Consider the following 26,567-nt stretch of genomic DNA (forward strand, 5'->3'; position numbering starts at 1 on the left):
GCGTGGGGGGGGGAACAGTCTCAAAAATTCAAGTGAGACTTTGGGGAGGGAGTGGGGGGGGGGGGGGGGGGAAGAAAAAAGTTATAAAAAGAGAAACTAAAAAGCTTAATAAATAACGGAGGGAGGTGAGAGAGGTGGGGGGGGGAAAGCACAAAAAAGTCCGTTAATATTTAAATAACTCCATTTATAAAAAGGCAAATTGTTAAGAGCTCCCCCTCGTCGGGGTTGGTTTTTTTTTTTTTTTTTTTTTAGTTATTGATATTTTTTTTTTTAAATATTTTTTGTAGCCAAAGTCAGTGCAAAGGAGTATAAAAGAAAAACCAACAGTTCCATGCCCTAAGGGTGGAGGGGCTGAGCTGGAGACAGAGGAAGAGTGGAGGGTGGGCTGGGGGGGACGGGGGGGAGGAGGAGGAGGAGGAGGAGGAGGAGGAGGAGGAGGAGGAGGAGGAGGAGGAGGAGGAAGGGGGTTTAGCCGACTTTATGCTCGCCCCGCACTATGTGGGAGGAGAACTCGTACCGGTCCTGGCTGTGGTAGCCACAGATGTTGCATTCGAAAGGGTCTCTGAAGCCGTGGCAGCCCATGTGGATGGTGAACATGACGTGGTCGAGGAAGAGGATGCGGCAGTGCTCGCACTTGAAGGCCCTGATCTGCTCCCCGTCCTCGTTGACCACCCGCAGGGCTTCTTTGGCGGCGCTGGGGGTGGCGCGGGCTGCGGGGGGGCCCTCGGGCAGTTTGGGGTCCTCTTTGGCGTAGGCCGGGCTCTGGCGGCTGCCGGCGCAGTTCCCCGGCGGCGGCTGCGAGCTCCGCTCCTCGTGGTTGCTCTCGGTGTCCGTCGAGTCCTGGCAGCCGTTGGTGGGCGACACGCCGGGCTCGCGGCCCCGGAACACCACCTGCACCCCGTCCGGCCCCTCCTCGGGCCCCTCGGCGCCGTCCCGGCCCCCCGGCAGCTCCAGGCGGCCCGGCAGGGGCTGGATCTGGGTGTAGACGGAGCTGATGACGGGGGTGACCTCCGAGATGCAGTTTGTGGGGGGCAGCCGGAGGGGCCGCAGATGCTCCCCCCCCATCAGGGCCAGGGAGCTGCCGTAGGAGGGGTCGAGGGGGTGGTGGGCCGAGACCATCTCCACGTCCTTCTCGAAGCCGGAGTTCACGTCGAAGGGGAGGTCCGAGAGGGTGAAGCGCATCTGCTTCTCCCCTGCGGGGAGGGAAGGAGGGAGGGGGGGGTCAGGACGGGCAGCCCCGCTCCTGGGGGACGCTCCCCCCCTGCCCCGACGTCCTCCCCCTCCCCGGCGCCGCGCGACCTGCCCCGTCCCGGGATCGTGGGGTGAAAGGCGCTCGCCGTGCCGACACCAGCCGCGTGCCCCCGTGCTCCCGTGGTGGGGGGGGGCCTGGCTCCCCCAACCAGCGGGGTTCCCCCTCTCCCTCCGCGCTCCTGCCTGCCCGGGAAGCCAGGGGAGGGGCGAAATCATCCCCTTACCCACGAATTTCTGAGGTGTCGATCGTTTCCGTTTGGTGAGGCTGTTGGCCAGCCGGTCGATAAACGTCGGCCGATCGGACGAGGGGTGGAGCAGAGAGTCCGGCACTAGCTCCAGGTCTCGCATCTCGTCACCTGGCAAGACAAGGAAACGCGGGTTCAGCCGGCGACCGCGGGACGGGGCGAGGGGGACGGGCACGCTGCGCCCCAGCCGCGGCCAGCGCTCGAGGCTCACTCCTGCCCTTCCAGCCGGGACGGACCTGCGGGAGGCTCCCGGGCCGCCTGCTCCAGGCCCAGAGCTTACCCCGTCGGCGAATCGGTCGCGGGGGAGCGCCGGCAGCCGGTCCGCCTCCCTTCTTCATCGAGCTGGGCCCGCTCCTGCCACTTTGGGGAAGAGGAGCCGGCTTCAACGGATCGAAGTGCCCTCGATTTTCTTGCCGGCTCTCAACCCCGTCCCGGAGAGACCTGCCCCGCGGCGAGGGCGGCTCCGCCGTTCCCGTGCCCCGCGGCGGGGTGACGGATCGTCCGGTTCAAGTCTCCGTGTGGGAACCTCACCGAGGGCGCCGGCGGCTCCAAACGGGTGAGGAGCCAGGAAGGCTCCGGCTTCGGGTCTTTGCCGGCGCAAAGGGGGGGGGGGTCTGTCTGCAGGCTCCGAGGGGGAGCCCGGAGGGGCTCCCAAGCTGCGCGGTGCCCGGCGCAGACGCCTGCCCGCGGGGTAAATCCCCCCACGTCGTGGCTGTGCTCTGTTATTTATGGAAAACGCTCTCGGTGGTTCTTGCGCCAGAAACACGGGCCAAGGGCGCGTTTCGATTCAGGGGGGCTTTGAAATTCGGCCGTCGGCGAGGGGAGGAGCAGGGAGGTCACGCTGGGCACTGGCAGAGGTTTGCGGCATTCACCAACGCGCGGGCAGAGCGGCGCCTTTCATCCCACGATTGCCGGGGCACGGAGAGCGCCGGGGGCTCACGCTCTCCCCCACGCAGCACCCCCCTTTTCTAACGGGGTGTCCCCAACGCTCGACCCCGTCACCCACAGACGGGGCTGGAAAGCGAAGCCGCGACCCCGTTTCCCACCCTGCCGGCGTCCCCAGAGCCAGGGAGGCCGCGGGGCTCCGGAACCGCCCCCCCGGCACTGACCTTGCTGGCTGGCCAGCGCCTGCGGTTCAGTGTTCAGACTCTGCAGGTAGTTGTGGCACCGCTCCTTGTGCTCCTCCAGCGTGCTCTGCTGCTTGTAGCTCCGGCCGCAGTAGTTGCACTTGTAGGGTTTGCCGACGGTGGGGGAGGAGACTGCAACAACAGGCAAACCAGAGCCCGGCCTAAGAACAGGCACCGTGCCCTCGACCAAGAGCCCGGGGCAGGGCCGGACGCGCGTCGACGGGAGAGAAAAGCGCCTGGAACGGGCTGACATTGACCCCCGAGCCGTGCCGCAGGGACCGCGCCTCGCCGGCACGGCGGCCTGGCCACCAGCTACCCCCCCCCAGCTCCCCGATTCGCCCCCTCGGAGACCCGCAGGAGAAGGGCTGGGTGCTCCCGGGTTCTGATAGAAATAAATCATCCTTTGGCCAAACACCTGGACCAAAACGCCTCAGGCCCGGCTTTTACCCACGCTCTGCTCCCAATACGAGTTTCTCGTCACGTTACGCGCCTCCCGGTAAACCCTCGTGCTGGAAGCCCCGACAAGGGCGATATTTAAGGAGGGCAGCTGGACCCCCCAACTTTTTAAACGTTTCTAAACATTTCTTCACCCTCCGTTCGCCCCAAAGCACTCAGCCAGCGGCTTGGCCAGCGCTCGGCGGCTGCGCAGTGCGCGCACCCCCCTGGTGAGCCTCGTGATAAACGCACTCCCCAGACACGTTTTTTTTCTCATCTCTCCCAATTTTCTCACTTCTGACTGAAAATCCCCGAAGCCACGCGAGGTCGGCGTTCAGCCTCACTGGCCAGCGACCACCAGACAAAGGAGAGTGGCCACCACGTGCCGCGGAGCCACTGCTCCTCACCGCGGCGGTCCCTGCGCGCTCTCACCAGCGGGCTACTTACGGTGAAAACCCACGGCCCCCCCGCGGGGAGATGGTAACTCTGGCCCCGTCGCAGTTTCCATCGCGTGCGCGAGGCCGAGCCTGCGCCGGGGAAACGCAAACGCTGACGCGGGGGTTTCGTGCCGCCTGTCGGGCGATGGCTAACGACGATAACGATGGCAGCGCCCGGGCAGCCGACGGCCCGTGGGGGCAAGGCGGTCCCCGCCCCACTGAAGGTCTGGGAGGGGGGTGAAGGGATCCAGGCTCCCAGGGTTGGGCCCACTCAGACGCCTTTTAGGGAGGCAGCTCGTTAGGCCAGAAGGTGTTAATGGGAATAAAAGGCGAGTGCCGCGTTGCTGAGCTCGCCTCCGACAGGCACGACCCCAAACCGCGGAGCCACGCCACGCCGGGGACGGGGACATGGCGGCGTTTGAGCCCAGGAGCTGCTGGGCCCTTCCCCTCCGGCCCTGCGCCCCCAGCTGGGGAGGTTGGTTTTAGTAGCGGGGAAATGCCCCAAAATCGGCGGCTTTTGCTGGAAGCCGGAGCCCATCGCCCTTGGCCCGGCCCGGCAGCCCCACGGCAGCCGCCTGCGTCCCGCTCGCCCCGTCGGGCTCCGGCGCGAGGCTCGGGGAGGAGCGTGTCGTCTGCCACAGCCTGCCCGGACCAGGTTCTGTCTGTTCCTGTCAGATGTACGGGGTTGTTTGGGGGTTTTTTGCAGCTTGTGGTTTAACCTTTAACTGCTTTCTAAAAAAAAAAAAAAAAACCCCAAACCAAAAAAACCCCCATTTTCAGGCTGTCGGTGAATTCACCCTTACCCCCCGCCCCAGCTCCGACACCTGGGCTCCCGTCCAGCGCCCGGCGCTGCGGTGGGGACGCGGGGCCAGCGCCAGCTCGTCCCGGATCCCGCCCGGCCCGCGGCGGGCAGCGAGGAGTCCGGCCGCATCCACACGCGCTGTGTCCCCGCCCGCTCCCGGCCCGGCGGCCCAGCCGAGCCGCGGGCAGATCCGGGAGTCCAGGAGCCGCTGTGGATTTCACCACCGAAGCTCCGGGTTAGAAATCAATCCGGAGAAGCCGATGACAAGTGCAAATCTCTCCTCCCAGCCCTCCCCGGGCAGCAGCATTGTCGCAGAGCAGCGGAGGGTTGGTTCACTCCAGTCCCGAGGGAGGTGAGGATGCCACCAGCCTCCGAGTCTGAACACAAAAATGCACGTTCGGAATTTACTCCTCAAATCTCGCCCTTCAGATGCGGGAGCCCCGACTCCGAATTCCGTGATGTCTCGTTCACCTCCATCACTTGCGCAGCTTCTGAAGTTCACAGTTCCCCAACTGACGGGGTTTTGTTACTCCTAAACCGAACAACCCAACCCCCCGCGCGTGTTCGTGCCCCGCCGAGCTCTCCCGATGCTGCGCTGGGAGCGGCGTTGGCTTTCCAAGCCGGGAAGCTCCTTCCTCGGGATCCGGCCTTGCCCTTCCCCACCCCCAGCCCGTGTTCCGGGGCTCTGGGGACAGCGGGACACAAAGGAGCCTGTGACCTGCCCCTGGCGCCAGGACGGGGACGTGGGGACGGCGCTGTCGTCCTGCTGCGCTCCCGGCTCTGCCCGCACCCTGGGTTCCACCTCGGGGACGGGGTTTTAGGCGGCTGCAGGACAAGGAGGGAGGCTCCATCCCGCGCTGGGCTCGGCCTCGTGATCCGTCGCTTTTCCTTTTACCCCTCAGTCTGTTCTTTGAGATCGTCACCGTCACCCACCGACACGTGCTCGTGATCGGGTGGACTCGGTCCATCCGTCACCTGCCGCGAGCGAGAGGCTTCGGGCGGGCAGCGAGGGCCGGGCAGGATTCCCCCAAGTTCTTCAGCCCTGTAATACCCGAAACGCGAGCAAGGGGGCCGCTCTCCTCGCCCCGGCCCCAAGCTCCAGGTTCGTTTATTTACCGCGCTGCCAAGCGGCGAGGACGAAGAGGGAGGGAGGTCTCGGGGGGCCGGCGGCTCGTCTCAGCTGTCCCGGGTGTGGGCTGCAGCTTCTGATCTATTTCAGAGCAACGCAGCGTGTTTGATCTGGATTTTAATACCTCACTTTTTTGGACAGCACATCCTCCGAGATGAAAGCTCCGCGTCCCTCATGGGGACGGCATGAAACGCACATGCCTCTAGTTAAGGCAGAGGGAGGGAAAGCCAAGCCCCGCTGCCTTCCACCCAGGCAGGGCAACCGCTAGACTCTCGCCTGTGAAATCCACATTAAACGAAGGTTTTTCTTAGTAATTAGCTCCCATAAAGATTAATTTTTGTTTGATATTTTGTGAGGGCTTGTCCCATTTCTGCGTGTCTTGATCGAAGGACTCAAGATGACCCTTTCCCTGCCTGGCAGCGGGGAGACGTCGGCACAGCTCGGCCAAGGACCCACCTCCGGGCGCTCGGCGAGGGCGAACGCGGCGGACAGGCAGCGGAGACGCGACCGAGGAGCCCAGAAACGACCCTCGCCCCGGGGTCCCCTGAAGCACGTTCATTAATTAACACGCGAGCAGGCTCGGAGCGGGGCCTCGCCAGCCCACGCGCCCCACGTCCAGGTCTGCGCATCCGCCTGCGAGTCGGGGTTCCCAGCACGGGGCTCCGCCACGTAACGCCCCCGAGCCCCGCACCCCACACGGAGGGGACGGGGAGGGTTTCAACAAAGCGAAGGACGGGCACCTTCCTAACGGGACTCTGCTCCAGACACACCAGATTTTGTTTTTTCAAAAATCCAGGAGCCGCCCAGCTCCAGAGCACCCGTCTCCTGCCCAAACCCCGCGCGCCGAAGGTCCCCGAGCCGACGCGGCGCTGCCCAAGGTGGAGGCGGAGGGGAGGAAGGATGATGGTGATGGCTCCGTCGGGAGGGCCGAAGGCTCAGCTGGTCCCGAGCAGCCGCTGCGGTGCTTCGCGGGGAGCCGGGCTGTCGCCGGGGCCGGGCTCTCCTCGCCCTCCGAGCGGGGCGGGAGGAGACACACACGCTCTTTGCTCTCCGGAGTTAACGACACGAGGGTTTTCGCATCCAGCTACCGCCTTCTCGCTTGGTTTTTTTTCCCCCCTTAGAGATAAGGAAAGAATGTGGGGAAAGGATTTCCTTGGCATTTCTCCCCATTAACTGGCAAAGCCCAAGGCTGCTCATCTCGCCTCCTCCCCTGGGGTGAAACCAGCTCCCTCCCGGGATCACAAACCGCTGCCTTATTCCAGCCAGGCTGGAGAACCAGACGAGACCAACAAGGTTTTACACCGAGAAGCGGCTTTGTCCCTTGGCAGCGGGGACATCAGAGACAAAATATAATGGATGGAAAACTCCTGCAAAGCCCCAAAGCCCCTCCTGCGCAGATGCCAGGCGAGAACCAACAGCCCCATTCCAGGCTCCGGGGGTCAAACCGCCCGGATTCCCCTCCGGCATCTCCCGGAAAGACTCAGGTGCGGGAGGGAGATGAACTCCCAAAAGAAACAGCGAAGGGGGAAGATTTGTCCACAGCTCAAACCCGGAGCATCGCAGCCTCCGACTGAGAAGGGCAGAAACTTAAAGCAAACGGAGGTTCTCGGGCCAGGCTGCGAGGGGGGAGCAGGTTTCTGGGCTCCTGGGTGCGGCTGTGGCAAGAACAGGCTCTTCAGGGCCCGGTTTCTCCCTCCACGGAAGCGCCCGACGCTCGTCCCCACGCAGCGCGCGGAAGGTCAGAGTCAGTCACCGCCGTTCAAAGCGTCTGCGTGAACCTGAAAAGCCCCGGCAGCACCGTCGAAAGGCGCCGGTACGGAAATCAGGGGGAAACGACGACAGAGCAGGGGCCAGCTGGCGTGTTTCACTCCCACCCGTGGCCCCCGCCAGCTGTTACATCACGGAACCGGAGGGTTGAAAACCACATCTCAAATGTCACATTTGAAAAGGACAATGTCAAAACAAGACGCAAACAAAACCCCTCAGCGCTCGTTTTCGCTGGGGCAGGGCACACCCAGGGGTGGGACCTATCTTGACTCAATAAACTCTATTAAACATTTATCTTTATAAGAGATGCAATAACCCCCAGGAAGGGCTGGAACGCAGCGGCACAAAGCCCCGCGGGTGCCCCTGGGGTCCGCGGAGTTCCCAGACCGTTCGCCAGCCGCAGCCACAACCCCGCCCCGGGCACGAGCCGGGAGCCGATACGACAGCGAGTCTGGCTGCTGCGGGACGGGAGGTGGAGGCTGGCGCTTTCGGAAGCTGGGCTCAAATCCCCGGTTTTGTAGCATCACGGCGTGTTCCCTCCCTGCCTCCTCCTCCCTCCCCGGCCCGCGCGGCCGCAGCTACCCACCCGAGTGCGTCCGCAGGTGGCCGGTGAGCGCGTCCCTCCTGCGGCACGCGTAGTTGCAGAAGGGACACTTGAAGGGCTTCTCGCCGGAGTGCAGCTTGATGTGACGCAGGAGGTTTCCCTTCTGGGTGAAGGAGGCTCCGCACTGGTTGCAGTGGAACGGCCTTTCTCCTGCAAAACCGGGCGAAACTCTTGATTAAAAGCATTTTCCAAGCCCGCAGAGGAGCAGCTCTCGAACCAACAGCGCCGAGCACGTTTGGGATGGAAAGGCCTCGGCTACCGACCAGCTCCGGACGCGACCCTGCACCCGGGGAGCGTCAGCCCTGCTGCTGGCGGTTGGATGGCGACGAAGGAGCTACATGCACCTTCCCGGACCTTCCCCGGGGCCTGACACCCACCTCCCGCGGCGTCTGCGCCCACCAGCCAACACCCACAGAAATCCGCTTCCCTCGGGCCCCCCCCGCCCGTGCCCCGGGGCCGCCGCTCACCGGTGTGGCTGCGCTTGTGCACCATCAGCACGTTGGGGCCGATGCACACCATGCCGCAGATGTCACATTTCAGCTTGCCGTTGGGCAACCGAATGCCCCCGGGGGAGTGCGGCTCCTGGCCCGTCCCGTCGCAGTAGCCCAGGGGCTCCGAGAGCGAGTCCTCCACGATCACGCTGTCCTCCTTCTCGAGCATGCGGTCGTCCTGTGACAGCAGCCGGCTGGCTTCCTCATCGCTGTACATCTCCACCTTGATCGAGTTTGCTACAGGGAGGCAGAAGGGACGAGACACAGTCAGCGGGGGAAAAAAACTCTGAGGTTAAAGAAGGCGGGAGCGCAGCTTAGGCGAGACTTACTCCTAACAGAAATACTGTGCTGCGTTAAGCGATTTGTGCCCGATAAACGTGCATCTTCTTATTTTGTCGGCTACTCAAGAGCAGACACCAAACACGGATCACACGAGGTTACAGGCTGGATGGTTTGTTTGCACACCCCGAAGGTTCCTGCTCTGCATCCTGCCTTGTAGGGTGACTGACTGGAGAAAAAGAAATTGAGTTCCCTGGATTCAAAGGCAGAGGGGGAAAGAAAAACTGCTCGTGCTTTTAAGGTACCGCAGAGGAAGCAAAGACACCAAAGTTTGACTCTGATCAGTAAAGGCTCAAAAGCCCCCGGCCCACAGAGCCTAACACGAGTCTCCCGGACGGTCACTAAACCTCGGCTCACTAGAGAAGACGTTGCTTCACCGCAAGTCGCTCCAAGACCTGGGATCCATCAACTATCTTAAAGGCAAAAAAAAGAAACCGAAGAGGACGGTGCTGGAAACCCCCAGCCCTGCCCCAGGCACGCCAAGCCCTGGCCCTGCCTGCCCCGGCTCCCCCCAGGCAGCTCTGCCTCTCCCCTTCCCTCAGCCGCCGAGGAGGCTGCAGGAATCGCGGCAAAGGAGCGAGGGGACGAGTGCGCAGACACCCGTGGGGCGGCGTTTGGGCACCGAAAACCCCAAGAAAGCTTGTGTGAAACCAGGGAAGGGGGTGCCCGGGACCACTGAAAGGTCCCGCAGCTGTGGGAGCAGCCGCCCGGCGGCACTTCTGGCCCAGGCAGGAGGGCAGGAGCCAGAGGAACGGCCCCCCCGAAGCCGGAGGGGCGCGGGGCCGGGGCGGCAGGTGGGGCTCCCCGCCGCAGCGAAGCCCCCGGGTTTCCCTCCCCGCCGCTACCTTTCCTTCCTCCCGCAGCATCAGGAGCCGAGGCTGGCGAGGGGATGCGCCAGCCCTGACCTACATTCCCGGCTGCTCTAATGATCTGTGGAATGCCACAAATCAAACACTCCCCGAGACGACGGCGACCGCTCCGCTCCCGCCGCTGCCAGCAAGCTGCAGCCCTGCGGGGACCGGGAGAAAGAAGGACGGGGGAAACCTCTGCCTCTCCCTCTCCTCCCTCCCGGTGAGCTCGTCCACCCCGATCCTGCACGCTTCCTCCCTCGGCCAAGCGTCCGTCCCACCTCGCGACGCCGCCTGTACCCTCCGCTCGAGGGAGAACTGTCGCCGGGACACCCTCAGCCTCGGTGAAAAGTCGCCTGTTCGGAGAGCCCGTCTTTAAATGATCAAATTGGGAAGTTTCCTCCCACTTTCAGCCATCGCCAGCAGCCGGGAGCGAGAGGGAATCCCCTGGGGAGGCTCCCGGGCGCTCTCCTCGGCCGATCGCACCCACTACCTGCTCCCGTGGTGCTGGTCCTGGCAGGCCGGAGGAGGATGACGCTGGAGTAAAGTCGGATCCAGGTCACCCACATGGCCACGCACCGAGCCCACGGGCTTAAACAAAATATTTACAGAATCCCTTTAAATATCAGATTCTTATTTCTTCCATTTAAAGCAGGAGGCTCTTCCCAATCCCTTAAGAGGAGAACTGTGGGGGCTGGAGGAAACTGAACTTTATATACACAAAGGAGCCTCTGCTGCTGCCCGCAGGGTAGGAGATTGCAGAGTCCAAGCTGCCTGGTGGAGCCAGGCGTGAGAACGGCGCGGGCTGAGCGCAGCCACACACAAACCCTAGCAGCTTCCAGATCTGGTGCTGACTCGACCCCTGGGGCTCGTTCAGCTCTTTGTGAGAGCAAACACTCACCCACGGCCCGGGGACGCCCGCAGCGCGCAGCGGGTTGGAGAAAAACTCGGTAACGTCCCGGGGCCCGAACTGCCCGGAAGATCCGACCTGTAAAACCTGGGGGGGCTCCTGAACAAAGTCTCGCGTGGGCTGGGGCAGGGCCGGTCCGTCCCGGGAGGCTGTGGGTCGCTTACCGGGCGAGGAGGACGCGGGAACGCCGCAGAGCCCAGACGGCGGCAGCGAAAGGGTCCCGGTGCTGGGGAGACCCGTGCCCCCCGCTGCCCCGGGAAGGGCGGATGCGCGGCCCCCGAGGAGCCGGACCGTGCGCCCGGGGCGAAAGCTCCTCTCCCGCGCCGCCCTCGAGGCCGGGCGGCAGGCAGGAGGGCACTGGCTCTCCCCCAGAGCTAGGTACGGCTTTGCAAGTGGGGATTAACGAGGAGCAGCAGCGTGGAAGTGATTCATCCGAGGCTGCGTGAGGTTTATTGCCGGGTGAAGAGCCCAGGAATCCTGGCCCGCGCTCCCTCCTTCCCTTCCTGGCTCTGGCGCAGACAATGCTCCTTCCCAGAGAGGCTCCAGGCAACGTGAACTGTGCAGACACCCGGCCTTGGCAATCGCAGGCACTTTCAGCCCGTCTGCGGAGCCACCGGCCAAAGCCACCGCTGGCTGCGGCCCGGGAGGAGGCTGCGGCTGAAGCATTCTCGCGGGGGGAGCAGAACCTCGCTGACGCGTTGGCCGGTGCCACCGCGCTCCCCCGGGGGCGTCCAGGAGACCCAGCGCAAAGAGCCGCCTCCGTGCACCGACGCGACGGGAAAAGCTCCTCTCGCGGCGGCGGGAGCTGCCGGGATGAGTTGACGTTCGCTGTGCTTTGATTTTCTGGTTGGGTTTTTTGTTGGTTGGGGTTTTTTTTCCCCCCCTTCCATTCCCCTGGGGACTTATTTTTTCCCTGGGCGGAGAAGGGAGGCCAACTATTGTTCTGTAATTCTCCTTTCAGAAGCAATGCAGAGTCCAGTCTCACTGGAGAGAAGTCTCTGCTGGCAGAACAGGTTATATAATATTCTTGCTCCTCTGGGGCACGACGCTTGCTGGATGAACCAGCTGTGAAGTCAAGTCAGATCAGAGGCAACACCATCACTCACATCCTGCTGTTAAAGGGGAAGGGATCGTTATTGTCCTCTCCGTCAGTCCCACGTGCTCAGTTCCTTTTGCTTCTGATCAAGCGAAAAGGCTGCGTTACCTCTCAGAGCTGTCCTCTGCCGAAACGCCAAGATTTCGTTTCTTTGCAGAGCTTCTGAGCGTCTTTGTAGGGCAAATGTAAAATAAATAGCAAGTAATAAAAGGAAAAAATGGCAACAACCTCCTGTGGAAACGTCATGTTTTGGGCTCGTTATATCCCGGTTCAGAAAGAGGAACCTTCCCAGGCCAGGAGCTCAGCGGAGGCGTCCCGAGCACCTCGCTGCTGGAAGCCCACGCGGATAAATTACGGGGGATTTTCCCCGCGACGGCAAAGGAATAGGAAAGGGCCCGGCGGGAGCGGGAGGGGGGCTCAGAGCGGCGCCCACTTGTCGGTGCCGGTTGAGTCAACCTGGTAGAGACGGCCGAGAGCGCGAGTCAGAGCGGGACCCGCCACCTCCTCTCGTCTCAGCCCCCACACGACTGTGCGGCACGTGAGGCCCACGGGAACTCGGCGGCTGCCCCGAGACGGCCGCGCTCTGCACCGCGTCTCGGCGCGTTCAGCCCGTCCCAGCCGTTCCGAGCTCGGGCAGGGCCGCGCCGTCCCGCACCAGGGCCGCGTCGCGGTGCCGACCCCGCACCGAGCCAGCAGAGGGGGACGAGGGACAGGCTGCGGCCACTCCAAAGCCTGTTTTACTGGGGGAGGTTCTTAAAGACAACCAAAAAAGCAGTTTCCTTCATTTTAAATAAAAAACAGAGAGTTCCAGGGCAGGCAGGGAAGGAGATGGAAAGTTTCATGTCGCGGACAGGAGATTCCCCACATGGGTCCCGTTTCTGGGTCCCGGTCAGGCGCCAGCACCAGCTCGGCCGCAGCACTTCACCGGGCGAGAGCACGCGGAGGCTGCGGCATGGCGAGACCTCGGCGCGCTTCGTCCCCCCGTGGCCCTCCCGGTGTATCCGGAGACGCTCGGGGCTCCCCGAGTCTCCCGCAGCGACACGAGTAACTCCCCAGCAGAGTCGGTCGGGTCGAGGCAGAGCTCAGCTGCCACCTGAACCACGGCACCCGCCGCGGCCCCCCACCCTCCCCAGCCACCACACCAGAGGAAGCGGAGCAGCTTCTCGTTTCCCACCCGGCCATCCAGACAGATAAAAAAATAACTTCTAAAGCAACCAGTGGCTCTGCAGCCCCTCCCGAGTTGTGACTATTAACAGCCTGGAACGCGCAGCTGCGTGACCGTCAAGGTGGAATTCACAACCACAAGGAAAGACCCCGACTCCTCGGCACGGCCACAGCCGATCCAAAAAACCCCGGGCGCAGCCACCACCGGTGCCCAGGGCCAGGAGCGGGCAGCTGCTCCGCGCGGGACCCAGGCAGGGTTTTATCCTCTTCGCTTGAAAAACAAAGAGTCAGACTCAGAGTCACAGCGGGAAGTCAAAATTTATGTCACGCCTGAGCGAGCGCAGGGTCTGGGGACAAACCGGGCAGCCCTTGGCACGGCTTTTTCCGTCAAGTTGGCTACTCACCGCTGAGGGAGCGGCTCGGGGAGGAGTGCTGGCTGTTGGGCGTGCTCACCGTGGGTCCCACGATGGCCGAGCTGAACTCCTTCTCCAGAGAGGAATCCCCGCTACCTGCGGGAGGAGGGAAACACAAGTCAGTGGTGCCCGAAGCACGGCTTGTGGGCGCCCCACCAGCTTCACCCTGCCGAGCCTCTTCCCAGCACCTCGGCTCTGGAAAGGGGGTGGAGGACGCGGCTTTCACCCCAGGGCACCGGCTGCCGCGCACACCAGCGCGGTGCGAGGCGGCAGCGTGGTGCTTCCTGGACCCCCATCCTCCGGCTGCGACCTCCTCCGACGCCGCAGCCCCGAGCCCGCGCCGTGCCGACGGCAGCAGCGCGCTGTGCTCTCCTCGGCGGCTCGCCGAGAGGCTGCCGAAGGGGAGAGGGGTGGGCACGCCACGCTGGAGGGCTGCACCGCAGCGCAGAGCCGTGCCGGCCGGGGGGAGCCAGGTCACCCCCCCGGGCACGAGCAGCAATCCCCCACCGAAACAACCCTGAGCTGCCAGGCTGAGCCCAGCGCCCTGCCTGGGCGAGCGGGTCCCTTCGCCAGGCACTGGGGTCCCCCGCCCCGACAGTCCCTGCCGAGGTGACAATTCCCGAGCAGGTCCCTGGATGTCGAGCCCCCCCCCCGACAGACCCCTGCAGTCCCTGGAAACAGGCCCTTGCCCGTCCACACTGGAAAGCGAATTGAGCGACGCGGCTGCCTACGAGATCACCTCGCGCCCAGGGCATGTGCTCGCCAGGCCAGACTCAGTTTTTCCCCTTCAGGGGCTACCGGGTTTCTGTTCCGGCGAGACCTGCCAGCGCGCAGAAACCCCCTCCCCGTTCCCTGCCAGCCCTCCCCACCGCGTGCCCGAGAGCAGGCAGCTGCCTGCAGCGGCCGCTCCGCAGCGATGCTGTGGGGACGGGGACGGCGGAGTTCCATGATGGGAAGCGCAGAAGCGCCGCGAACGCCTTTAGCACAGCTGGGAATGTTATTTCTAAATACTCGCATCTGGAGAAACTCTTCTCTCGGTGCTCCCCGAGCCCAGTTCATCCCATTGTCTGATGACTACTGGGACGCTGAGCTCATCAGCCTCGCTGAGCATGGGAATCGTTTATGGTAACTGCCCTCGGTGAGGCAGCAGCTTCCGAATCGCTGCTTGGCCGCCACCAAGCCGGGACACCCCAGCAGCATCCTCACGCTCCCCAACTCCCCGCGGCAGCATTTTCAAGAGGTTTGCTCTTTCCTCCCGGGGTCATGGAGGGAGAGACTTGGAGGACCCTTCCCTCTCCCCTCCCCACGCCTCGGCGAGGCCGGCAAGCTGCCGCCAGCACCTTTGAGTCACACGAAGCGTCCGCGCAGCGCCGGCCGCAGCAGAGAGGTTAAGGAGGAGGCTGAGCGAGGAGGGAGCTGGCTCTGCGGGCTGCGGCCGAAAACCCAACAGCTGCTGCCTGGGGTGGGACCGACCCTCCCGAAGGGTCTCGGTACATCGCAAGCGGCGCCCTGAGCCCACTGCGCTCATATTCGCCTCCACGGGCATCTCGGGGGGGGTCAGGCCTCTCCTTCCCTCTCCTCCCTGCCAGCACGGGGGATTTCAGACACCTCTAAATCCCCCTCCAGGGTCAGTCCCTCTGCCCAGCGCAGCCCCCTGCACCCCTTCTCCTCCGCGCACAGAGAGCGAGCGGAGACGGCACCGAGTTATTTCAGGATCCTCCTCCCCCCCCGCCGCTCCCGTTTAACTCGCATTATTCTACCTTGCTGGAGATACCCTGGAGTGTTATCACAGCCAACTCCTTGGAAACAGCGCTGGAGCCCAGGCTGCGTGTGCATGTCTGCGTCGCTGGCAGGGCGCACGCAGCCACTCACCTTCCAGGAAGAGCAGATTCCTGGAAGCGAGGGAAACGACCGTCATTTTACAGGCAGGCGGCACGGCGAGCGGGAACCCGGGCTGTGCCGCTCCCCGGCGCGGGGACAGGCGGCCGCGGCCTTCCGAGAGCACGGGGCCGCGCCGGGCCGGCTGGGGATGATGCTCTGAGGAGGGAGAGGGCAGGGGATGGGGGGCCAGGGATGCCGCGGGGTCTCTGCTCTCCCCTCACAACGCAGCCGGCTGCGCCCCAGCTCAGCGACCAGGCACAGGCCCCGAAATATCGGTGGGAAAAAGAGGATCCGCTGACCGGAGGGAGAACAGCATCATCCCTCACGTCAGCCCAGCGGTGGCTCATTTGGGCTCCGACCCTCCTGCATCGATAAGGGGAGACCGAAGCCTCGGTCCTCAGCTCCAGAACCGGAGCAGAAGCGTCTCCCGTTAAAGCCCCGGCGCGTGCGGGACCCCCAGCACACCAGAGCCCGGCAGCGCCGGAGCCGCCGCGCAGCCCCGAGGAGCCACCTCGCACCTCCCGGCCCACGCCAGCGCGTCCGTGTCGAACGGCCACGACTCACGAGCCCGTGGCCCCGTGCTGGAGTCGCAAGGAATTTCTTTTAGGCGGCGCTTGCAGGTGAGCTTACCTCGGCGTGCAGTTCCCATCCTGCAGAAAAAGACCCTCCTGGTGCCAGGTTTAGCCCGGCTGGCGAGGGCAAGGCTCGCTGGCAAAGCCCCGGGTGATGCTGACAGCAGGGAGAACCCCGCTGCGCTGTTTTACAACCTGTTCCCAGCTGCTGCCAATCTCCCATGTATTGGAGAAAGGTTAAAAACCCCGAACTAGAATTTAAGTTAAACGTTAAGGAGAAAAATAAAGTGAATTTCTCCTCGGTCCCTTCAAGCATCCTGTTTTCAGCTCAAAGCTCAGCTCCTCTGCCCGCCAGCTTCACCCTCCGGACCCCACAGGATCCTCCTTATCCCAGAGGATCCTCAGTCTCCTCCCGGCTGGAAGCACCGAGGGGTAACACGGCGCCGACCCCCGGCGCCCAGAACCTCCCCGAAACAGGGCTCAGGCCAGCGCGAACCTTCGCCCTGCCAAGAGCCGCCGCTCCCCGGGAGGGAGGGATCGCTGTCCAACCCCCGCAGAGCCACGCGGATCTCGGCCAGGACCCCCCCACACTCCAGAAAATCTCCCCCCCCAGAGGGGGACGGGGTTTTTCCCTCCGTGCAGCAGCGGGTCTGACACTGGGGCCCCCCGATAACGGCTCCCGCGAGCGGGTCGGAGCCCCGGGAAGGTGGGCAGGCTGCCCGCCGCCGCTGGCGAGAGCTGAAGCACTATCCCACCCCTGGGAGCAACCAGCGCCTGGTTTCGACGGTCTCTCAGCAATTTCCCTCTCTGATAACTTTTCAGACTTGAGATTTCAGGAAATATTGGGTCACATTTCATTTGCTCTAAAAAAAAAAAAACACCAAATGGAAACCTGAACGTCAGGCAAGAGACGGTTCGTCTGTCTGTAGCCCAGTTATCCAAGGAGCTGCGAGCGTTTAACCCTGTTCTTGGGTGCCCGGCACCCAAATAAAAGAGGGTAAAAATGGAGGAGACCTGGGCTGTTTTGGGGTGCAGAGGCAGCCTGAAAACATTCCCCCATCTTCCACCAGCCCCTGACACGCACGCACCCGGCGAGAGAAGCGGAGGCAAACCTCCGAGGGTGCTGGGCCACCCCAGGGAGAGGAGCGGAGCGAGGGAGGGCAGGATCCCGCGGGAAACCGCGGCGGGATGGGCACCCGATCCCACCTGATCCCACCCCATCAATCCCACCCGATCCCACCTGATCCCACCCCATCAATCCCACCCGATCCCACCTGATCCCACCCCATCGATCCCTCGGAGGGCGGCTCTGGCGGCTCCTCCTGCGCGGGGCCGCGCTGGCCTGGGCGTTCCCAGGTGCTGAGCCCTGCCGAGGCAGGACCGACGCCCGCGGCGAGCAGCAGAGCCGTTACCCGCGACCCCAGCGCCGCCGTCGGGGCTGAGCGCCCACGGAAGGACTCACACCCCGAGGAACCCGCGAGCGCGCGGAGAGCTCCCCTGCCCGCCTCCGCCTTGTTCCTGCCCCTCTGCGCTAACGGCTCTGTCTCTACCAGAGCTGTTTCAAAACTGACTTATTTTCCTGTGAAGAATTCAAAGGAGAAAAAGTATTTCACATTCATGAAGAGTTTCCGGGCTGTCGGTTACCTCGCCACCCGATGAACATGAACTTTTCGAAGAGTTCGTTTAATTAAACACATTTCACAGAAACAAGTTTCAAGAGCTCTGCTGTTTGTTTCCTCTACTCGCTTCAGATCCGCAGCAGCTCAGTGACCCGAAGCGGCTAATTGGCAGGCCTTGACCCTGACCCTAACGATTAGCTGCTCTTCGTTAGGGCTGCCCCGCGCCCCGGGCCGGGCAGACGGGCTGCGCTGCGCAGGCTGCGACCCCCAAGTCCCGGGGAGCTCCAGAAAGAGCCGCCCCGGGCGGGACGGCCCCGTAACGCTGCTCTTCCCTCCTCCCGCCCGTTCACCTTCCCCGAGCTCCAGGAGCTGCGTAAACCTCGGACCCCCAGGACGTCAGCACTGAAAGCTCACACGCACCCCAAAACGCTTCGGGTAGTTTGTTATTTAACAGAGACACCCCGAAACCCGAGCAGCAACCTGCAGCGGGCGCCTCGAGGAGAGCCAAGGGTCTGACCCCAGCAGGGGTCCCCCGGGGACCGGAGGGAAGCTCCGCTGAAAGCAGGAGCACACGGTAACTCCGAGGATGAATTCCGTCAGGACGGGCAAGATGCGCCGTGACCGAGGCCAAGGGGCGTCGCGCAGGGTCCCCCCGCGCAGCCGCCGCAGCCCGGGCGCAGCCGGGGTCCGTCCTCGCTCCCAACGCCTTCGACCCTCGCCCCTCCTCCCCGCTGCGCCCCACTCCGCGGCTCCGGGGCCCGCGCGGACCCGACCTCCCGCCTCTCCTGGCGCTGGGGCCGGATTAGGCAATGGCGAGAGTTTCCTCCGGCTTTGCCACTCCTAAACCTACATCAGGTCTTACTCTAATCCCCCTCTTCTCCCGAGCAAAGACGGACAAACCGAGGTGTTTTCACTCTGCAAACACCAGTCCCCCACAGATAAGAACAAATCCACCGAACCAGCTCTCACCTGCAGCCCCCACCGGCTGTAAACCAGGTTTCTGCAGGCGACCAGACGATCTAAATCCCCGCGGGGCCCCCGGGGTCCCCTCTGCGGCCCCAGCACGGCAGCTCCGGCCCATGTGACCCCGTTGGTTCTGGAGCGACCCGGCACGCTGGCACGAGTGAGCCCCACGCCGCCTGCCCGCTCCCCACGGACGGAGCTTCACGGCTTTACTCCGGAGCTGAGCCCGGGTTTAACCTCAACGCACCCCGACAGACGGCGGCGCCAGCGGGCGCACGGCCGAGCTCACCCGCGCGGGTCTTCGGCACCGCGCGCTGGGCAAACCGGAGAGCGGGGCTAAACCCCCGTTCCGCGAGCGCAGCCGGGGCCCTGAACCTTCGGCGCTGGCGCTGCGCAGCCGTCACCAGAAGGACGTTTTCCGACGTTTTCCTTTCAGCTTGCAGCAAGGCTTGAAACTTCACCCGCCGCCGGCGCGCCGGCACCCACCCGCCGGGTCAGCGGGCGAAGGCACAGGCACATCAACATTAGCGTAAACTTCCAAGGCTCAGCCTAGGCACCGGGTTTTAAATTAGCTGCTTATTACGCCGTGGGCTTTAACACTTCTCAGATACTTCATGAAACAGGCCGATGTTCTCAGTTCTGTTCCCCAACGCTTCACGGCGACAGCAGCACAGCCGCAGACAAAGCAAGCGAGCCCAGGACAGCTCCCACCCAGAGGATGAGGCACCTTAAAACATTAACGACCCAAAACAGCTGGCAAAAATCAAGATCAGACGTACCAGATATGTAAGATCGTCCATTACAGTCTTCTATATCCATCTTTAAGGTACTTTGCTGAAAGAGAAAGCAGAGCTCAGTCAGAGTTGGCCTCCAGGAGCTGCTCGGTCTCTCCTCCTCCGGTGAAACCACCCGACAGCTTCTGGGCGCGGACGAGTTACTCACCCCATGTTCCTCTACCGCTGCTCTGCAGCTTAACACCGCCAACACGCCCTCGCCACCGACCCCGCAGGACCACCCTGATCCTCCTCCCCGGCCCGCGCGGCGCTTCCCTGGCTCCCCTCTCCGAAAGCGGCCCCGAGGCCAGCAGCGAGCGGCGGCCCCGCCGGGGGGTCTCACCCCACCGCCCACAGCGGCGGCGGCTCCTAAAGCCCAACCCAGGGCGCTCGGAGCGGGCAGAGATGGGAGAGGAGCCGCGGGCAGAGACGGGAGAGGAGCCGCGGGCAGAGACGGGAGAGGAGCCGCGGGCAGAGACGGGAGAGGAGCCGCGGGCAGAGACGGGAGAGGAGCCGCGGGCAGCTCCCCTGCGCCGGCGCTTTGCCAGTCCCACTCCGGCGAAGCTGGGAACTGACGCGGCGGCGGGGAGGTGAAGTCTGGAGCGCGGGACGCACGTGGCCGAAGGACCCGGCTTCATTTTATCCACGAAAAAAACGGGGTTTTGGGCAACGAGACCGACGGCCGACGCACGAGGCTCTGCCGAGCAGCCTCGCAACAGCCGTTCCAACGACCACACCGAAATAAAAGGGAAATCTGCCTTATATTTTGCTGCTCAGCACCCCATGGAGATAATGAACGTTTTATACATTCAAATGGCTTTTATTTGTCAATTACACCGGCTGTTTAAAAAACAAAACGAGCCCAGTTTTAGAAACAGGAGTTTCGCTGTTTAGAGCCGGCTCTAATTGGCAGTTGATAGGGTCGGAAACGGAGCGTTTGCTGCAGAGAACAATTTAAAAAAGCAATAATTTGTGGAGATGAATCGTCTCCTCGGAAAGGAAAATCCCCGTGATTTGCAGCGTGTGAGCGCTCACAAGCAGCAGCCACGCTGCTCATTTTCTCCTCCATCTCTCGAGCAGCCGATACACCGCGGAGGACGAAGCTTTCCAGGGACCTTGGTACCTTTTCCAAGCTGAAAGAAATCGGTCGCTCCCTTCCACGGTGCCTCTTTTAAAAGCAGATTTTTAACAATAACTGCTTCTCGGATGAACCGAGTCGTACGAGTCTTGCTCCTGGCAACGCACCACTCGAGATAAGTACAGATGCGGACAAGGCACATTAGGCCGGGCTTATTGCCCCATCGGACCCGACTACTTGCTGGATGTTATTTAAGAAGAAACGCTGGCACCGCACTCCCGTCGCTGCGGAGCTCACGCGGGGGCTCGCTGGCTCTGGGGAGGCTTTCGCCCGCTGGGTGCCAGTTCCCACCCAGTCCAGCCCAGCGATACCCTGCAGCGGGTCCCGGTCAAGCATTTTTCCAGCCATCCCCACGCGTTTTGGGGACAGGCTGGTGGGGACCCCCCTGCACCACCAGCACCCAGGGCTCCGGCGCTGCAGGTCCCAAAGCCCGACCGGGGAGATAAGCCGAGCGCTCCGGAGTTCCCCTTCCCACCCCACGGCGGCCGTGAACTTCACGAGATGAAAATAATTCAGGTTGAAATCTCTCTCTCTCTCAAGCGCCAGGTTCCGCAGGAACTGTGGTTGAAAATGCATCCTGCAGCTTTATTTTTGTTGAACTTGTAATTTTGCTTTTCTGCCCTACGCACACCCACTCAGAGATCTGTCTGCTTTGCACAAAGGGCACGGCAACACGCTAATAAAAATCAATTTTATTTAGAAAGCCCTTTCTCTCCTGTACTCTGCAGAAGCCCTTAAAAATAGGATTTTTTTTTTAAAAAAAAGACCAAGTGCCACGTGACCGTCCGACGGGCACAGCAAGCTGCCCCCTCCCAACCCCCCCGCCGCCTCGCAGGGACCCGTCACACCCCGGGCTCGTGGCCGAGGCCGGGAACGAGCAGGACCCCGGCAGCAGAGCGTGAGCGGCGAGAACGAGAAATTAATTCCCCTCCAAGTAATGAGCTAATAATCAGCCAAATACCGTTCAGTTGAGGCGCCAGTTCTGTAACTCCTTCTTCCTACTCGTGCACGCGGTCTCGTTAACGTTAACGGGATGACGTGCAATAAAAGAGATCGATTCCTCGCTCCTTTGTATTTTAAAAGAAGACCCAAAGAAAAACACTGGGAGCATTTCAGGAGCCCTGAGCCACGTGTCAGCGGTTATTTTCCTTAATTTTGGCTGAGCGTAAAGCCTCGCGCGCAGGAATTGTCATTTTAAAAATTGCAAATTAAAGAAAGCACCTGGCTGGCCCCGACCTGCAGCTCTGCAGGAGCAGCGGCGCGTCGTGAACCTTCGGCTGGGAAACGGTTCTGCGCGTCGGTTGTTCTCAGAGTCCCTTTGCCTTCGAGAAGCACCACAAAAAGGCTGCGCAGCCGGACTGACAACGCCCCGGGGTGAAAAGGGGCTGCGGCTTCCCAGGACACCCAGGGAGCTGCCCCCAGCCCCACTGCCAGCCCCCTCCATCTCCGCGGGGAGCACAGCCCCCGCCGCCCCCCAGTTCCTCCTCTCTCTGGAGGGGGTCTGGGTCGGGCACAACGTGGCGAGGACCCGATCGGGGACAAACCTCCGCGCTCGGGACCGCGTCCCCGTCTCGGGACCTTCTTCCCAGCTTTCAGGTGTGATCATCAACTTGGGAATCGGAGACAGAAGCGCATTAAAATTAGAGCAGAGCGCCTTGAGCGCCGCCCGACGCGCTCCTCCCCGCTGAAATAAGGACTTTTCCCCAAGTGGCAACACTCAAGGAAAAAAAGAAAAAAAAAAAAAAAGAGTCCTCAGAAGTAGCCCAATTTAAAAAAGCCTCCATCTCAGCATGATGCACTTTGTGAGTGTCCTTTGCACTAATAACAAGCAGCTCCTGCAGCAGCCGGGCCCGGGAGAGGGGCCGAGTCTTTGCTTATTCCTGGGATGGCAAAAATATCCCAGAGACGGGAAAAGTCTCTCAGATCCCACCCAGGTTTCTACGCTCCCTCCAAGGCGGGGCTCCCGCCAGCTGCCCCCAGAGCCCGTCACAGCCCCGACGAGCCTCGCGGTCGCCACGAAGGGCAGCCTGAATTCCTCCCCTCTCAGCTTCTCCCTGGTAGTCCTGGTTAGACCTCGAGTGCTGCGAAACGATCCCGAACGCCCGGCACCAGCAGCGAAACGCTTCCCCACCTCCAGACACCACGGCGGCAGGAAAAGCCCCCCCCAGCCCAACGACACCCAGGCACCTGCCAGATTATTTTTAAGGTTACAACATCAGCCCCCACGCAGGGTCAACGCACCAGAAACCTCAAAACCCCTCGGTCTGACCCGTTTCTCGGCGGGTCCGGCGGCGCGGCCGGCCGGCAGGGATTGCGGACACGCCGGTCCCAGCCTTCCCCAACACCTCCCCGGCGCCAGCACGTCTCTCTCCGTGCCGAGGTTTGGTCCCGTCTCCCCGCTGACCCGCCGCGGGGCAGCTCGGCTCGGCGGGACCGGCGTCACCAGAAGCAGCGAGCCCACGGCGCGCGCACGGGGAGGACACGCTCGGGGCGAACATCTTCGAGCCTCCTGTCGGGGTAAGAATTAGTAAGCGCTGTAAAGGTCCCCGCAGTTTCTTTTTCCCAACCATTGTTTCCATTAGCTGCCATTTATTTTCCAACGTGAGGAGTTTTTTTCCACCTTTGCTGCAAATAGAAGCTCGCTGAACGAGCCGGCTGCTCAAAAATAACAAAAGTTTGGGTCACTGGAAACGCTTCAGAACCCAGCGCGGGGCAACGGCTCGTGCTCCCGGAGAGCCCCCGTCCTGCCGAGGACGCGGCTCTGCCGCGCGTGTGCCGGCACCGGGCCCCGCTCGCCGGGGAGGGCCCAGCTCCACGGGGGCAGAAGCGAACGGAGCCTTTCGAAAGCAAAAATTAAAGCGTTGTGACGTGTTTTACCTGTTGTAAAATAGTTCCCATCGTTTCCATAGTTTGAAATATATTATTAAAGAAGATGAACCGTCGCTGCGAAAAACCCAACGGTTTAACGGAGCGCTGCGGCCGGACGGCAGCTGACAGCTCCTCGCTGAGCTGGGCAGGGACCCTTCATCTCCGCCCACATTTGCCATCGGGGCAACCCCGGGCGCCAGCGGGAGAGAGGTGGCAGGAACGTTCTCAGGTCGCTGCTTCAGGGACGGGCAGAAAAAAAACCCCTAAACCCCCCAGCTGAGCCCCCGCGCCGGGGTCTGTCACCCAGCTGAGCCGCTGCATCCGTCTGCGGGAGCTCGGCCCAAGGACAGGTCTGAGATCACCCCCCGTGCCCCCCCGGTTACTGACGGGGGACCAGCGCCCGCGTTTCGGGTGCCTTAACCCAAGACCTGAGCAGCTGCGGCCGCGATTTCCATCCCTTTTATAAATAAAACAGGGGAAGAGAGAGAGAGAAAACCCTCTGAGGGTCCAGCTCGGCGACGGCTGCGAGGTCCAGCAGGGCGCAGGTGACACGAGCGCTGTCCCCCACCCAAGCCAGGTGGCATTTTTCACCAATATTCACCGCCCGGAGAAGCTCCTCCCCGCCGGGGCCGCTCCGAACACTCACACACGCCAGGACACGAGCCTCGCCCGCTCATCGAGAGAATTTGGTTTAAAAGCCTGCCGAGGGAAGAAGCACTATAAACCAGCGCAGCGTAAAATGTGAAATCCCTCGTCTTAAACGCGCTCCCGAGGTTCGGCGACTTCAGCAAAGTTTTAATTCAAAGCAAAGCGAGGGCCGTCTTCCACCGGGTCTTTGTTCGGCATCTAAACCCGTGTTGTGCCCTCTGGGCATCGCCACAACGCGAATAAATAATAACCGCGAGCCACGACGCCGAGCCTACAAAAGATGAAAAGACGTTTCAGGAGAGCGCCCTGGCAGCGAAGGGAGGAGAGAGAAGTTCCTTCTTCAGCGCTGGCTGGGACGGACGGACGGACGGGGACGGCAGGAAAGAGGCCGTGGCCTTTAGGAAGCGACGCCGCGCTGCGCTCCCGCCGCTGCCGCTCGCAGCCCCACTTCGCTAACGACGCTGGGGCGCGTTTTAAATGGAACTGATCCACTGAGAGCGGAGGAAAATTAATCCTCCGCTGGATGCTCCCTCCTCGCGCCCGTCCTGCTCCTCTGCCCTCGGATAACCCCGCTCCGGCGCCCGCGGGTCCCTTCATTCCCCTCGGGAGCACCCGGGCCCCCGCGGCTCCTCCGCACACCGGCACCTTCCCGCAGCGCCCACCGGCCCCGCTCGCGTTTCCTCGAGTCCTCGGAAGCAAAAAAACCAAGATGAGGCCAAACGCCGTGACCCCGTCCCCGCTGGCCCCGCCGCAGGACACGGCTCGCCCTTCCCCGCCGCCCCCCGCCCCAGCACAGCCCCCACCCCGGCCGGCGGGTTTGGGGTGCGACCCGGCAGGCGCAGACACTCCCCGTTTTGTCGGTACCGGCACCCCGAGACGCAGCGGGAAGGGATCCGCGAGCTTCTCCTGGACAACGCCAGCGTCGCCCCATGGACACTGCCTGTCCAAAGCGCCGGGGGCCGAGGAAGCCCCCCCCGTTCTCACAGCGCAGCCCCCCCACACACCCAGGGGCTCAGACTCCGCAAGGAGCGGCCGCGAGCGGGGACAAGTTCCGAGCCGGGCTGCCAGCAGCAGCTTTGGGCCAAGGGCTTCCCCGGAGCCGCCGCTGCCTCTCCCCGTGCCCCCGCCCAGGGTCTCTGGGCCCCCTTTGGCAACCCCCGGGGGGGCACAAAGCCCCCGTTTGGGACCGACGACAGACGCGCTCTCGCCCAAACAGGGTGGTCGCGGGCACCGCAGCTTCTCTTCAGGAGGGCTTCGACAGGGACGGAGCCAGGCAGCACCCGCGGCGCTTTGAGGGACCCCGCGCCCCCTCCCCACAGGCTCCGTGGGGCTGCCCGGCCCGGGGCCCCCCCTGCACAGCCCCTCCTGCCCGGGGAAGGGCTCCCGAGCTGCTGCAGAACCGGTAACGGGGCCGGGGGGGTCAGGGGGGAGCAGTGGGGGGCAGCGGCTGGGCAACACGGAAGCGGGGGGTGACCCCCCCAGCCGAGCAGCCCCCCCGCCGCACAACCGAAGGCTCCGGCGGTTACAGGCTGGTGGGGAAAACTCTGCCCGGAGCCACGAGCTTCACCCGAAAAACGGTGCCCGCAGCAACCTTGACCCCGGAGCCGGCGGCGCGGGCGCGAAAGCGCTGGGGAGGCTCCGAGCCCAGAGAGACGCCCCGTAACCCCCCCACCCCCCCAAAAAAAACCCGAGAACAGGCGGGGAACGGAGGGAAGTGGAGAGAAACGATCCCCAGCCCGGCCGGGTCCCTCCCCAGCACCGGGACACAGAAGCAGCACAAGCGCTTTGGGGGGCTCCGCGCTCCCCCCGCGCCCCGGCCGGAGCCATTTCCCAGAAATGTCATTTCATCGCCGAGGGGGGGTCCCCGCGCCCCCGGCCCAGCCAGGCGCCTCCGGCCCCCTCGTCCTCCGGAGCGGCCAAGTTTCGGGGCTGCACCCCTGCAAGGAGGAACGACACCCCCCCCCCTCGCGCCGGCTCCGGCCCCCCCCAGCCGTCCTGGGGAAAGGGGCTCGGGAGGATTTCGGGGCGCAGCCCCTGGCACCCGCCGCGGGGGGGTGACACCTCCCCAGAACGCCTCCCGCTCCCCGCCCTCCCCCCCGCGGTACAGCCCCCACTCAGAACCGTGACACCCCCCGAGACACGAGCCCGCAGGACACGGACACCCCCGGCCCAGACCCCCCCCGGAGAGACCCCGCAGCCCCCACCCCCGCCACGACCCCCCCAGCCCAGATCCCCCCCCACCCCCAGCCTGACCCAGCGCCCCACCTGCCCCCCATCGCCCCCCACCCCAGACAGCCCCCCCCGGCCTGCTCACACCCCCCTCCCCCTCCCCACCACCACCCGCTGCCCCCCCCCCCCCGCGGCCCAACCACCCCCGCGCCCTGACAGCCCCCCCCCACCCCGCCCGACCCCCCGACAGCGACCCCCGCTCACCGGCGGGGCTCGGGAAGGGCCCCCCCGGCCCGGCCCGGCCGCGGGGCGTGGGGGAGCGGCGGGGGGGGCTCAGGGGCTCGGCGGCGGCGGCGGCTCCATCGGCGGCGGCTTCACCTGAGGAGGGCCCGGGCCCCCCCGCCCGCCCCGAGCCACTTCCGGCCCCCGCGCGCAGCCAGGCCGCGCAGCCGAGCGCCGACGCCCTCGAGCCGCCGGGAGGGGGGCGCCGCGGCCGCCATGGGCCGGCACGGGGGGGCTCAGCCGAGCGCCGGCGCATCGAGCGGGGCTGCCCAAGGGCGGGCAGCGGAGCGCCGAGAGCGCCGAGCGGAAAAGGAGCGGGGAGGGGGGAGCGCCGAGGGCATCGATGGACCCTGGGGGGGGCTTGAGCGGGGGCGGTAATCGATAGCCGATAGCCAGTAATCGATGGGCGGTAATCGATAACCGATCCGGCGGCAGCGGCGACGCACCGACAGGTCCCGAGGAGGCCCCGGGAGGCCACCAAGGGTCGCCCGTGAGCGGCCGCAAGGGGCCGGTACCGGGGAGGGGGGCTGGAGGGCCCGTGGGGGCCGGGAGGCCGCAGTGCCGGGGGGCTGCGGGGTCAGGAGGGCTGGGGGGGG

General features: G+C 63.9%; 1 protein-coding gene across 6 annotated transcripts; it reads right to left on the reverse strand.

Moving 5' to 3' along the window:
* IKZF4 (IKAROS family zinc finger 4) lies at window positions 1–26,143 on the reverse strand. 6 transcript variants are annotated; one of them, XM_074807775.1, is made up of 9 exons: window positions 25,954–26,093; window positions 18,873–18,927; window positions 14,819–14,950; window positions 13,050–13,154; window positions 8,265–8,525; window positions 7,780–7,947; window positions 2,606–2,755; window positions 1,476–1,607; window positions 3–1,193 (listed from the first exon to the last, which is right to left on the reverse strand). In XM_074807775.1, the coding sequence occupies exons 2-9, from the start codon at window positions 18,910–18,912 to the stop codon at window positions 469–471; spliced, it is 1,713 nt and encodes a 570-aa protein (XP_074663876.1). In that variant the 5' UTR covers window positions 18,913–18,927; window positions 25,954–26,093; the 3' UTR covers window positions 3–468. The 6 variants fall into 6 exon arrangements, with proteins under 6 accessions (XP_074663879.1, XP_074663878.1, XP_074663876.1 ...); XM_074807778.1 differs by lacking the exon at window positions 2,606–2,755 and having other exon boundaries at window positions 1–1,193; XM_074807777.1 differs by lacking the exon at window positions 1,476–1,607 and having other exon boundaries at window positions 1–1,193.
* Between the last annotated feature and the right edge of the window lie 424 nt (window positions 26,144–26,567).

This window comes from Strix aluco, chromosome 27 (genome assembly GCF_031877795.1).
Source record: "Strix aluco isolate bStrAlu1 chromosome 27, bStrAlu1.hap1, whole genome shotgun sequence".
Taxonomy (NCBI): Eukaryota; Metazoa; Chordata; class Aves; order Strigiformes; family Strigidae; genus Strix; species Strix aluco.